General features: G+C 34.7%; 1 protein-coding gene across 7 annotated transcripts in view; it reads right to left on the reverse strand.

Annotated features, from left to right (window-relative positions):
- Positions 1-5,402: 5,402 nt before the first annotated feature.
- GABPB1 (GA binding protein transcription factor subunit beta 1) overlaps positions 5,403-13,188 on the reverse strand; it is a 79,289-nt gene continuing 71,503 nt past the window's right edge. For 6 of the 7 annotated variants that reach the window (XM_073800978.1, XM_019929327.3, XM_073800977.1 and 3 more), the window contains 2 exons: positions 11,885-12,000; positions 5,403-6,911 (listed from right to left, as the gene is read on the reverse strand). In XM_073800978.1, coding sequence (XP_073657079.1) covers positions 6,759-6,911; positions 11,885-12,000 — 269 coding nt within the window. In that variant the 3' untranslated portion in view covers positions 5,403-6,758. Of the gene's footprint in view, positions 6,912-11,865; positions 12,001-13,188 lie in introns of all 7 variants that reach the window. The other variant, XM_019929355.3, reaches the window with a different exon arrangement.

Raw genomic sequence — 13,188 nt, forward strand, 5'->3', positions numbered from 1 at the left:
GCACATAAGAAGATAAACATACGAGGATGTTCATTACATCACTATTTATAATAGCCAAAAATAGGAAGTGACACATCTATACACAGAACAAAGGATAAATACATATGGTATATTTATTTAATTTTATAAGTCAAAATGAATGATTAGATACTCAGATATGAATGTCTAAAATATTGATGAACTGAAAAACTCAATATGCAGAATGACATATGTATAAAATGATAACTTTAACAAAGTTTAAGAACCACAGAAACCTTACCCTATATTTATGAAATTTGGTATGCAGAAAAAGCATGAAAATGTAGACAGAACAATACATTTCAACCTCAGGATAGTGGCTGTCTTTAGGAGAGAGGAATGAGATGAGAAAGGAGAAAAAAGGGACTTCAACTACATCTGTAACATTCAATTTCTTAACAGAAAAGATTTGAGGCAAAGAAGGTAATTTTAAGATTTATTAAATTTGTAGAACACTCCCTAACACCATACACAAAAATAAACTCAAAATGGATAAAAGACCTAAATGTATGGCCAGACACTATAAAACTCTTAGAGAAAACATAGGCAGAATACTCTATGACATCAATCACAGCAAGATTCTTTTTGACCCACCTCCTAGAGAAATGGAAATAAAAATGAAAATAAACAAATGGGACCTAATGAAACTTAAAAGCTTTTGCAAAGCAAAGGAAAACATAAACAAGATGAAAAGACAACCCTCAGAATGGGAGAAAATATTTGCAAATGAAGCAACTGACAAAGGATTAATCTCCAAAATTTACAAGCAGCTCATGCAGCTCAATATCAAAAAAACAAACAACCCAATCCAAAAATGGGCAGAAGACCTAAATAGACATTTCTCCAAAGAAGATAAACAGACTGCCAACAAACACATGAAAGGATGCTCAACATCACTAATCATTAGAGAAATGCAAATCAAAACTACAATAAAGGATCCTCACACCAGTCAGAATGGCCATCATCAAAAAATCTACAAACAATAAATGCTGGAGAGGGTGTGGAGAAAAGGGAACACTCTTGCACTGTTGGTGGGAATGTAAATTGATACTAAAAAACTAAAAATAGAACTACCATACGACCCAGCAATCCCACTACTGGGCATATACCCTGAGAAAACCATAATTCAAAAAGAGTCATGTACCACAATGTTCACTGCAGCTCTATCTACAACAGCCAGGACATGGAAGCAACCTAAGTGTCCATCGACAGATGAATGGATAAAGAAGATGTGGCACATATATACAATGGAATATTACTCAGCCATAAAAAGAGACGAAATTGAGTTATTTGTAGTGAGGTGGGTGGACCTAGGGTCTGTCATACAGAGTGAAGTAAGTCAGAAAGAGAGAGACAAATACCGTATGCTAACACATATATATGGAATTTAAAAAAAAAAAAAATGTCATGAAAAACCTAGGGGTGAAACAGGAATAAAGACACAGACTTACTAGAGAATGGACTTGAGGCTATGGGGAGGGGGAAGTGTAAACGGTGACAAAGCGATAAAGAGGCATGGACATATATACAAAAAAAAAAAAAAAAAAAAAAAAAAAGCAGAAACTAACACACCATTGTACAGCAATTATACTCCAATAAAGATGTTAAAAAATTTATTAAATTTGGGTGGTAGGTACATGGATGTTTGTTAAATTATTCTCTATGACCTTCTATATGTTTTGAAGTTTTGATTAAAACAACTGAGTATTAAATCGTTTCTAACAAAAGTAGTAAACATTCTTAATTTGCTTCAGTGTTTGATGCTGAGAGTCTATTACTCTTCGCAGAAATATTTGGAAGTAGAGTCAGTTCTCTGGCAGACCGATAGTTTTTTATAAAAAGAGACTACAGATTCATTTAAGTGTAAGCTTTCTTAATGTATGTTATTTTTGTATAGCAAAACATGCAAATGCAATTTAAACTTTAAATAATTCTTGAGAGTTATAAGGATGGCAGGCAAAGGATAATTATGAAAAATAGTAATACAAAAAATGAATGCTTTACTGACTTTTATCTGGCATGCAAGAAAAATATTTTCGGGCTTCTCTCGTGGCACAGTGGTTGAGAATCTGCCTGTTGATGCAGGGGACACGGGTTCGAGCCCTGGTCTGGGAAGATCCCACATGCCGCGGATCAACTAGGCCCGTGAGCCACAACTACTGAGCCTGCCCGTCTGGAGCCTGTGCTCCACAACAAGAGAGGCCGCAATAGTGAGAGGCCCGCGCACCGCGATGAAGAGTGGTCCCCGCTTGCCACAACTAGAGAAAGCCCTCGCACAGAAATGAAGACCCAACACAGCCATAAATAAATAAATAAATAAATAAATAAATAAGCCAAGCATTTGAAGCCCTTTAAAAAAAAATATTTTCTTACAGAAAAACCAAGGAGACATTAAAATAATTCATAAAATTCAAAATTATAATCCATGTAATTAATCAGTAGTAACACTGTAATTGCATATATTTATATATGTAGAAAACATTACGTATCAGCCATGCACATGAGATCTAAACTGTGCAAATGAAAATTTGAGTAAGCAATTAATAAAGTGCAGTGGATAGAATCACAGAGATCCGGTCAAAATTTTTCCAGGAAGAAAACAGTAGTTTTGGGGGGAATTACAATACTTATCTAAAAATGAAGAGCCCCAAGAACTATATCTAAATTATATTCACTACTTGATTATCATTAATGTGAAATATTTTTAAAGGATCTCAGGGTATCAAAATGATGTAAAAAACTATAAGACTATCTATATATTTGGAAAATACTTTTAATAAGTCACAAAAATAATGATATCAAAATTTTGACTTGGAACCAGAAGCGTATTTTCCATCACAAATTACACAAAGTAATCTGAGAATGAATTCAAAGAGCTTACGTCAAACTGAGTCCATGTGCATTGAGATGTTCTCACCTAACATAGAGAAAGCAAATAGCAAACATCATTCAAAACTACAAGAGACTAGTTATCTATAATGAAATCCAAGTACAGTAAATATGACTTAATAAAATAACAAATATATTAGTTAGTTCATTCCTAAGTTGATCTGACATGATGGAAGGAGATATTTACTCAATAGAAGCTAGGTGAATAGAATTTTTTTTTTTCTATTTGCTATATAAGCCTGAGTCCTAATGCCTTGGGAACCCATCCATATGGATATAAAGGTTCCTACAATTGTTTTGTGATTTTATCTGAAAAGGGTCTTCTTCTTGATACATTTTGTCAGTTCTCAAGATCTTCCAGGTATTAAGACACAAAGAAACTTTATAGATTTCATCTGGAAGAAACTTTGTACAGAGTAAGACAAAAAATTAGTCATATCAGCATAAAGTATCCATGAATATCTATCAACTCATCAGTTCCTGTTATGGGCAAGGGTTTCTTCTGATTTTCAATAAATAGTATCATAAATGACCATGTTGAAGAAACATACTGGCATAGATTTTCATTAGCAATATGTTTTGGATAAACATTTTGTACACAGACCTTTTTGTTAAACACAAGTATAGTCCAAATTATATATTCACATTTATTTCCTTCTCTCCTTAGCTGTTATTTTGAACGTCACAGAAGAAAGCTCTCGAACTCCCAACCCTCCACCATCATAAACAAATAAAGCAATCCAGTGGTAGAGTGAAAGAAAAACTACCTGCTGTTGATATCAGGAAAGATTGACATAAAAAAGTAACTTCTAGGGCTTCCCTGGTGGCGCAGCGGTTGGGAGTCCGCCTGCCGATGCAGGGGACACGGGTTCGTGCCCCAGTCCGGGAGGATCCCACGTGCCGCGGAGTGGCTGGGCCCGTGAGCCATGGCCGCTGAGCCTGCGCGTCCGGAGCCTGTGCTCCGCAACGGGAGAGGCCACAGCAGTGAGAGGCCCGCGTACCGCCAAAAAAACAAAAACAAAACAAAACAAAAAAAATAAAAAATATAACTTCTAAAAGCCAGTAAAAATAAATGACAACACAAGCCCTTTGGGGAAGTAACTGAGACATAAATAAAGTAACAATAAATGAAAATTAGTTGAGAAGCACAGTCTCTGCAGATACCAGTTGTCAGATGAGGCTTTCTGAAATCATCACAGACCCAACCTAGAATTTGTAACCCCAGAGTTCTAGCGACTGTACACAGGGAAGTTTTAAAATCGTAAACGAGTAATTAGGCAATCAAGACATCTAGTGAACTCAGTGTCTAGAAAGTACATGACCAGTACTATTCCAGATGCACGGAACAGAAACTAATTCATTACAAGGAATTAATTCATTAGGCCCTAACATTTAGGGCATCAGAGCTTGATTCTCTCGCAGAACCCTGGTTGAGAAGGGCTGCTCAAGAAGGTGTTTGTTCATTTAAAATCAATATCTCATTCCCTTCATGAATATACAAAGAGAAACATCCTCAACCCATACGAAAATATCCCCATGCATTTTTGTTTACCACACAAATATTGAAATAAAGGAAACTGTGGACTGTTTTCTAAAAAAAATAAAGAAGGTGTTTGTTCACACATAAGTGGAAATAATTAGCCATCAATGTGGCAACCTGATGACCTTTAACTATGAATCCATCATTAGGTACTGGAAACACATTAAGTGTGGATTTCTGAAAACTTTATTATTTTATTCTGTCAGTTCTCTTAATCTTCTGCTCATAACACCATTGAGAATAAGTAGAATGCAAAGCTTTCCCAGCCCACCTCAAAACGGGCTAAAAAGAAAAAGCAAATGCTTTTTTTAGTTATAAGTTCTTGTTTAAGTTCTGATTTCATAGTACAGTGAATCAGGTGTAGATGATTAAGTAATTACACAAGTCCAACATACAGACTCTGAAAAACATGGACTTCCCCCCAAGACATTTCAATATCTACCTGATACTATCATACACTTATTCCTCTTAAGTATCAATTATTTTCTCCCATTTATGGCAAATGTTATTATAGATCAAAATTCTTTCGTGCACCAGGTAAAGTTTCTAGCAGAACAAAAGACTAGAAATCAAAGAAGGCATTAAATTCACTTTCAGAAGCTAGTTTCCAGCACTTTCTCAAGGATCTTCAGGGCCAATCTGGTCTTGGAAGCAAAACTATACAGTGGGGTGAACACGCTGCCCCTGCTCTACTCTGACACTGCACACGTTAGGGTACCCTTCCTAACATAACAAATCCATAAATGCACTAACGTACTAAAAAACAGACACAGAAAAGCAGCTTCACGCAACTGAAAATATGACTTGGCATTTGTAAAACCCAGTTTTAGATACTTTTAAGACACAGTGTGAAGAATTTATAATATTTTCATACATGGAATATGGCCGTAATACACAGAACAAACTTTTTAATGTGTGAATAAAATGTGGTCAAAATATAAGTCTACACTGAACATATGTGGAAAAGATATTTAATTGTAAAATAGAAAAGTAGGGCAGAGTACAGTTTTAAGGGTAATTGCTTCTTTATACAGTATAGGTAATCTAGAAGGGTCTTAGGGTTAAACATTTTTATAAAGCAATAAAACATTTAAAAATGAAACAGGAAAAAGAACTTGAAGTTATGTTTACAAAAAAGAAAGAACACTATGTCAGAGTTTAATGTCCATACATTGTGGAATTGAACAATATTGTGATGAGAGCCAGTCACAGCACAGACATACAGCTTTCACAGGGAAAGTAAAAGTTATGTCAGACATATCTATAGCATCACCGTAGTACAAAAAGTTCCTGTTCTACCATACAAAAGCAATTTTTTTCATAAGAATAATTTCCTGGGGAGGAAATGAGTCCACGAAATATTTCAGAAAGCCATATGCTTTGAGTTTTCTGAAAACATTATATTAAAATCCAGTGCCTTAAAGTGCTTTCATGTGGAAATCATGATGGAAGGCACAGAATTGTTTCACATCCCCACTATGAAATTTTCAAAAAAGCATAGATGTTGCAGTTTGCAAATTCAAGGTATCTTGTAAGCTGCTCCTTCCAAGAACATTGTCATTCCAATAAAACCAGCTGCTAGCTTACTTAGTTTCAATGACCTATAGAATAAAAGGGTTTCTTTCTTTCCTAGTAACTTTCATCATCTTTGTGGGAAAAATACCTATGCAAGTGATGCATTTTGAAATTATAAAACATGCAGAATATGTACAAACAGAAAGTTTTAAAAATATCTGCTTCATATACATGTAAATCTACGTGGGTATAGCTGAAATTGAACAAATATAAAAATTTGCTTTCTAAAAAATGTTTTCAGAGAATCTGAGACAACTTAAAGCTGTACAAGATTTCCTGGGAGAAATCTTCTCTTCATATAGAAGTTTATACCTACAGGAGTAATTCCAGCATCAGTCCACCACATAATTATTACACAACATTTGGTCTAATCAACAACGATCACCCTTAAAACTGTTCTGTTTCTGAGAAATTAAGGTTTGTACTAAAATCAAAAAGAATTCACAAAAAACAGTGGCTTATTGTGTTTTGGGATCTCTTCAACAATCTTTATCAACACATTTGGAACTGTAAAAAAAAAAAAAAACTATTTACAGAATTCAGTTTTAAATACATTTCACAACTTCTAAAGTAAAGTTTTATGTTACAAGAATCCAGAGCTCATGGCTTAAGTCCAATTATCAAGCTGCAGTCTCTTTTATTATCCTGTCTTCCCATGACTGCACCTTACTGTGTACAGTTCAAGACTGTATTCTTTCTTGACCAAAAGTAAACTCAAACTATATGTTCATTTCAATTAAACAGCTTCTTTATTTGTCTGAAGACGAGTCATAGCTTCTAATTTCTGTCTGTAGGCCTCTGCTTCCTGTTCTTTCTTTAGAAGTTGCTGTCGATATTTTTGTGCTTCTCGATTAGCTTCATCCAGCTGTTTCTGAAGAGCTTCTCTCTCCTAATTTAAAAAAAAGGTTTTTTTCAATTGTTGCACAAATACAATAACACATACAAGCATGCATCTTTCAAATAAAAAAATGTGGAGTTGCTAGAAGTAGCCATGTATTGGTATTTCTGAGACATCTTGCCTTTTTCACCAATTCCCTTATAATTAAAGCCCTAGTTTCGAGCTCCACACTACGAGATACAGATTAGTCTCTGACCTCAAGGAAATTATTTTCTAATTAGAAATAAGACTAACATAATGAACCCAAATTGGGTACCTGTATTTTTATACATACTACAAAAACTAGTGAACAACTTTAACAGGGAAATATACCACCATACCTCTTCACATCTTTATCTGTGATGTTAAAAAGCTACTAATTATAAAAAACTTAATATTTAATGAGCACCCATTATATATATAAACAAGGTAATTTCCAATAACAAGTCTCTAAGACAGACATTATGCCCATTTTACAGATGAGGAAAATGATGCTCAGAGACAATGTAGCTTTCTCATGGTAACACAATAAGGAGTCAGGGTTATGAGGTTCTAATATTACTGCTTTTAAAACTATCTTTCCCGGGACTTCCGTGGTGGCACAGTGGTTAAGAATCCGCCTGCCAATGCAGAGGACACGGGTTCGAGCCCTGGTCCAGGAAGATCCCACATGCCGCGGAGCAACAAAGCCCGTGCACCACAACTACCGAGACTGCGCTCTAGAGCCCACGACCCACAACTACTGAGCCCTTGTGCCACAACGACTGAAGCCCGCGTGCCTAGAGCCTGTGCTCCACAACAAGAGAAGCCACCACAATGGGACGCCCGCGCACCGCACCGAGTAGCCCCCACTCGCCACAACTAGAGAAAGCAGCCAACGCAGCCATAAATAAATAAATAAATTTTTATGAAAAAGTAAATAAATAAAACTATCTTTCCCTATGACAGCAAGCAAGATTCCTCATCTTTAAAATGAACAGTGCTGGTCTAGATTAGTGTTTCCTAAATTATACCATTTTACAAACCAATAAAATACTAATTTCTCTACTGTGATTCATTATATTATATGCTGTAAAATATATGTATCAAATTTCTGAACAAATTGAGAGGAAGAACACAAATCTGGTCCAATGTAAGTGGTATTCTTTCTCCTCTCCTCACTCTGTCCCTATACAGTTGCCTAAGGGAAAACACTTCAAAGATTCCTTTCCCATACCTCTAGTAAGCACATGGACAAAAACTCAACTTGCCCAGGTCCAAGCTCAACCTCATTACAGAAGCCCAGGCCTTCTGCTTGGGGTGGGGGCTGAGGGTAGGACTACTAATGGCAAAGAGAGGCCAGGTTCACACTGGACAAGACACTTAAAAGAGAGAACTGAAGGTAAAGGCGAGGGGTAAGAAGCTTGCTGGGAAAGAGGGCACTGTGGTCTCTTCCACTGCCTCCTAGACCCTTGTCCATTGTGAACACCGAAAGATTCCCTACCCTCCACTATTCACATGGTCCACAAGGAGGAACATGTAAAATACTCCTGCCTTCCTGTGATCCCACTGCCTTCTCCACACTGAGAATGAAGCTAGATCTAACATTTATTTTTCCCATGAGTCCACCAAATGTAAGAGTGATTGATTATATAAGTAGCCTCCAAATCTTCCAATTACACAAAATGTACAAGTAGAAGAAATGCCTACGCCCTACCCTGCTATCCTTTTCTCCTTACTTCAGGCAAGATGCCAGCCTCACGTAAGCAAATGACACCAGTCCCTGGCAGTGAACTATGCAGGAATTTGGGCACCAGTGGAAGGGTGGGAGTTAGACCCCTACCTCTGGCAGGAGTACAGCCTGTGAGTACAGCCATGCATAAGTGTTTTATACTTTTACATGTACTAAGAAATAAGATCCTTTGGCAGCCAAAGTTTTGAATATGGATAAAAACTTGCCCTGATTTGGTTGGAAATATTAGAAAAGATTAACTCTAAGGCATCTTCTAGTATTACCTATTTATTCACACTTAGAAACAGCAAGAGATTCACAATTATTTCAGGAGATGAAAGCAGTAAGGAAGATACCTTACACTTCAACTCCAAGCCCAAGCAATATATTATGATTACATTAGGCAACAGAATAATAGAACAAAGAAAGACTTCGAGTTTGCTTTTTAAATTCCAAACAAGATTCTTGAATTCTGCTTCAGGTATTAACACTTATCTTTTAATAGTTTATATGTAATTTTCTAATATTCAAATTTATTTTACTTTAGCTATTATAAAGCAAAAAAAAATCATTAAAGTGATTTATCTTCTACCATACCACAATATAAATTTTAGAAGATAATAATAATACAACTAACAGTTACTGAGCATTTACTATATGCTCACCACTGTACTAGTCCTTCACATGCATTCTCATTTAAACCTTACAACACTCTGATAATGTAGGTGCTATTATTTTCCCCTTTTTACTGATGGGGAAGCCAAGCCTTGAAAGGCTAAATAACTTGACCAATCACACTCAGAAAATTATCATTCAAACCTAAATCTGCTTCCAGACTCATATTCTTAACCATTAAATGTTTTTTTTAAAAAAGAGAGAAACTAGGCAGGGTGTATGAGCTCTCTCCTTGTCCATTGAGCTGGCCATTTTCTAACTGCCATGGGTCAAATATGATCCTGTTTTTATAAAGTTTTACTGAAATACAGCCATACCCACTCATTTCCAAATTGCCCGTGGCTGCTTTCCTACCACAACTGCAGAACTGAGCGGCAAAACACACATTGTAGGATGTGTGTAGTGTTTAGCAGCATCCCCAGCCTCTATCCACTAAATGTCAGTGGCATGTCCCTCATTGTGACAACCCGAAATGTATCCAGACATTGCCAAATGTCCCCTGGGGTCAAAATTGCTCCAGGTGAGAAGCACTGCTTTAGAGAAACTTTTTGGGTTAATGGCTAAGCAATCACTTAGAAAGGAATATAAAAGTATACCCCCAAGATAACTCTATTGGTCACCTCAGAAAATAAAATCAAAAGAACTCTTATGTACTATAAGGAAATGATTACCTGGTTTTAGAAAACATTGGAGGTCTCTCTTCATTCTGTATCCCCTGCCCACCTCTACCATCTCTTCTCACTGCATGCTTCAAAGTCTCTCTGTAATAGCTCTAACATCCTGCAACTTTGGCTTGAACATTTCCAGTGATGGAGAATAAGACTTCCATTACCAGAAAGCTCTAATTACTAAAATTAAGCTAAAACTAACTCGTGAAGTTCTTTATATCAAGCTAAAATTCCATCTCCCTGAAGTGCTAATCTCCTTGGTTCTAGTTAATTTATATACCTCAATTCACACTTTCTTGTTATTTGCGATTATTCTCCTTGGTCTCTGAAAGACTGTAAGAGTGGAATTAGGTTGATCTTTGATGAAAACAGAAATTCTCACTGGTTGTTAGGTAAATAAAAGTACAGCCTGCACATTCATTATTTTGAAAATGTTGAATTGACATAAATCTACTATACTTCAATTAAAAGAAATGTTGAATTGAGTCAGTTTATGTTCAATAAGAATTCAAGTAATTTAAAAATGTTTTATTAAATAGTTAAAGCAAAGTACATCACAAAATCTTTCTCACCTTATATGCCAGAAAACAAGATCAACTGATTTATCAGTAAAAGACATTAAAGATTTTAAAATAATAAGTATACTGATACCATTCAATGAAATAAATGGTTAGTTTATAAAAACTTCAGTGTACTGAATATCACTTTAAATTTTGAAGAAATGAAACAACTCACCCTCAATAATTAAAGTCACAAGTTTATCAAACATTCTGGTTAAACCATGAATCAAATTCTTCGTAACTCAATAATATGTCCTTTGAGATTGTGGCCAAAGATGTACCAGTCTTACATGTAAACGAATTTGGGCAAGGATATTTTCTAATTGTCCTCAGTCAGAATTATGTTGCCTTTAGATGGCATTTTTTTAAATCCTCTCTTTTCTATGATAACAAAGAATTCCTAAATAGTCACCAACATTTATTATTCACACATATTAGATATTATGAATGTGTATATAATGAGTATGCTGACTTTTTCAACTCTCATAGAAACCCCAAAATACAGATATTGTTATCTTAAATTCCAATTTGGGAGAAAATAAACAGGAACTCAGAAAGGTAAGATAACTTGCCTCAAAGCTAATAGGGAGGGGCAAGAGGTGGGATTCAAATCCAGCTCATGTAATTTCAAGTCCAATATTCTTTTCTTTACACTGCAGTTGCTCTTTCAAAGTTATTCAAGAATGATCTTATTTTCATTTGATATAAGTTAATATCAACTTTGGAAAACATAACTTTATTTACAGTCATGTGAGAAAAAAATCTGTGAGGTAATAACTATGGTTTGGTTACACTTACAAACTAGTTTACAATTACAAACTAGTTTGGCAGAGGGAAAAGAAGGTGAATCCTATCAACAGTCTAAATTTAATTTCCTTAAGGGACTTAATCGTGAAATAAACAGTTACCTATGGCTTTTTACAAAATAACTCAGCTGACAAACTTCAACATTCTTTAAGAGCATATTCCAGCCCAAATAGGCATTCGCCTTTCACTTTTGAAAGAAAAAAATTTTTTTAGTCAATATATAGTGACATTCCCTTTAGTGACTTGGGAGAATGATGTATGTAAATTTAATAGAAAATAAAGGATGCAGTACAAGAACAAAAGACATTCCAATGTTACCATGATGACAGACTTTGTTACAAACAAATTCTTTACTCATTCATTCATTCATTCAATATTTATTTATTGAAGGCTTGCTATATGGATAAGGCCAAAAAATTAGACAAAAAAGTACTCATGCTATATCAAAACAATACTGTCAGTAATAAATATAAAAGACAAAAAAAAAGAAAAGAAAGAAAGAAAAGCAAATGGAATTTATTTTGGATGACTGCAGCAAAACACACCGGGTAAAAGACTCCTTACTTCTATTTCTGCAGACTCCACCCGGTTTTCAATTATTTCAATACATTGTCTCTTGGCTGGTGGTTCTTCACTTATAACAGTTTCTTCAGCAATGTCTGTTGCTGGTACTGTTAATACTAAAATGAAAAAATGTACACATTACTTCATTTACAGATAGGTTTAGAAGAATTAAAACTAGTCTTGAGATTGTTGATGCAACTCATCTAAAATAAATATATTCCAAAAACAATAATTTCAAAACACTAATTTGCTGTTTATGAGAAATGTCCATATTTGTCTTCAACTTCTTGTCTATTTACTGAAAACTACTTACTGTTTAAGGTACCTACTTACGTTTTTTAATTTTATAGATAATATATTCATTGGCTCAAAATCAAAATAATACTTAACAAGCATATTTTGAGAGGTCTGACTTCACCCTTGCTAAAACAGATACTTTTACTGGTTGCTTATACATTGTTCTTGTGTTCATTTATGTAAAACCAAACATGAATATACATTCTCCTTTTTCTCTCTCTTACACGAAAGGTAGCATACATACAAAACATACATTCAAACATACATAAGATAGATATATCATTCTGTGTCTGCTTTTTTCACTCCATATATCTAGGCTATCTTTCGCCAAGACACAGAGAGCTTTCTTTCATTTAGCTGCATTATATTCCACTGTGAGGATACACCATTATGAACAATGTCTGTTTATAAACTTTGCTTGTCTTTCCACTGGGTTGTTAGACTGTCCCAATTTTTAGTATCTCTTTACATAAATGTACATAAATATCTTTACATAAATATACAGAGAGCAAGAGGCTGTCCTTGCTTTGCATAACCAGTGTGGGAACATAAACATGACTGTGAAAGCTAAAACTATGCAAAACAATCTTAATCATCAATGGGAAAAATTACAACTGTCCTACAGCCTTTAAGGTTGTCAAAACATTAAAAACTCTCCTACTGTCATTTATAAATGTAAATAAATGAAAAAATAGTAAAACTATTATTTATTTAGTACAATGTAATTAAAACATTAGAAATATTGAGAATTAAAGTATTTCTTTTAACTCATACCATATTACATTACACTTATAAATTCACTCAAGAAGAACTGAGAATTATATCTGTTTCACTGGACTACCTACATAGTCTATATATTCATTTTCCAGTTATAATTTTTAAATTATGAAAGCTTTAAAAGTTTATTTTAATATTCAGTAGGGTCCTCTCATTGCTCTTCTTTTCTAGTTATCCTTATTCTTCTTCCCTCCTCCTCTATCAAAATAAACTTCAGAATCTGTTTGGCT

Source organism: Tursiops truncatus, chromosome 2 (genome assembly GCF_011762595.2).
Source record: "Tursiops truncatus isolate mTurTru1 chromosome 2, mTurTru1.mat.Y, whole genome shotgun sequence".
Classification (NCBI taxonomy): domain Eukaryota; kingdom Metazoa; phylum Chordata; class Mammalia; order Artiodactyla; family Delphinidae; genus Tursiops; species Tursiops truncatus.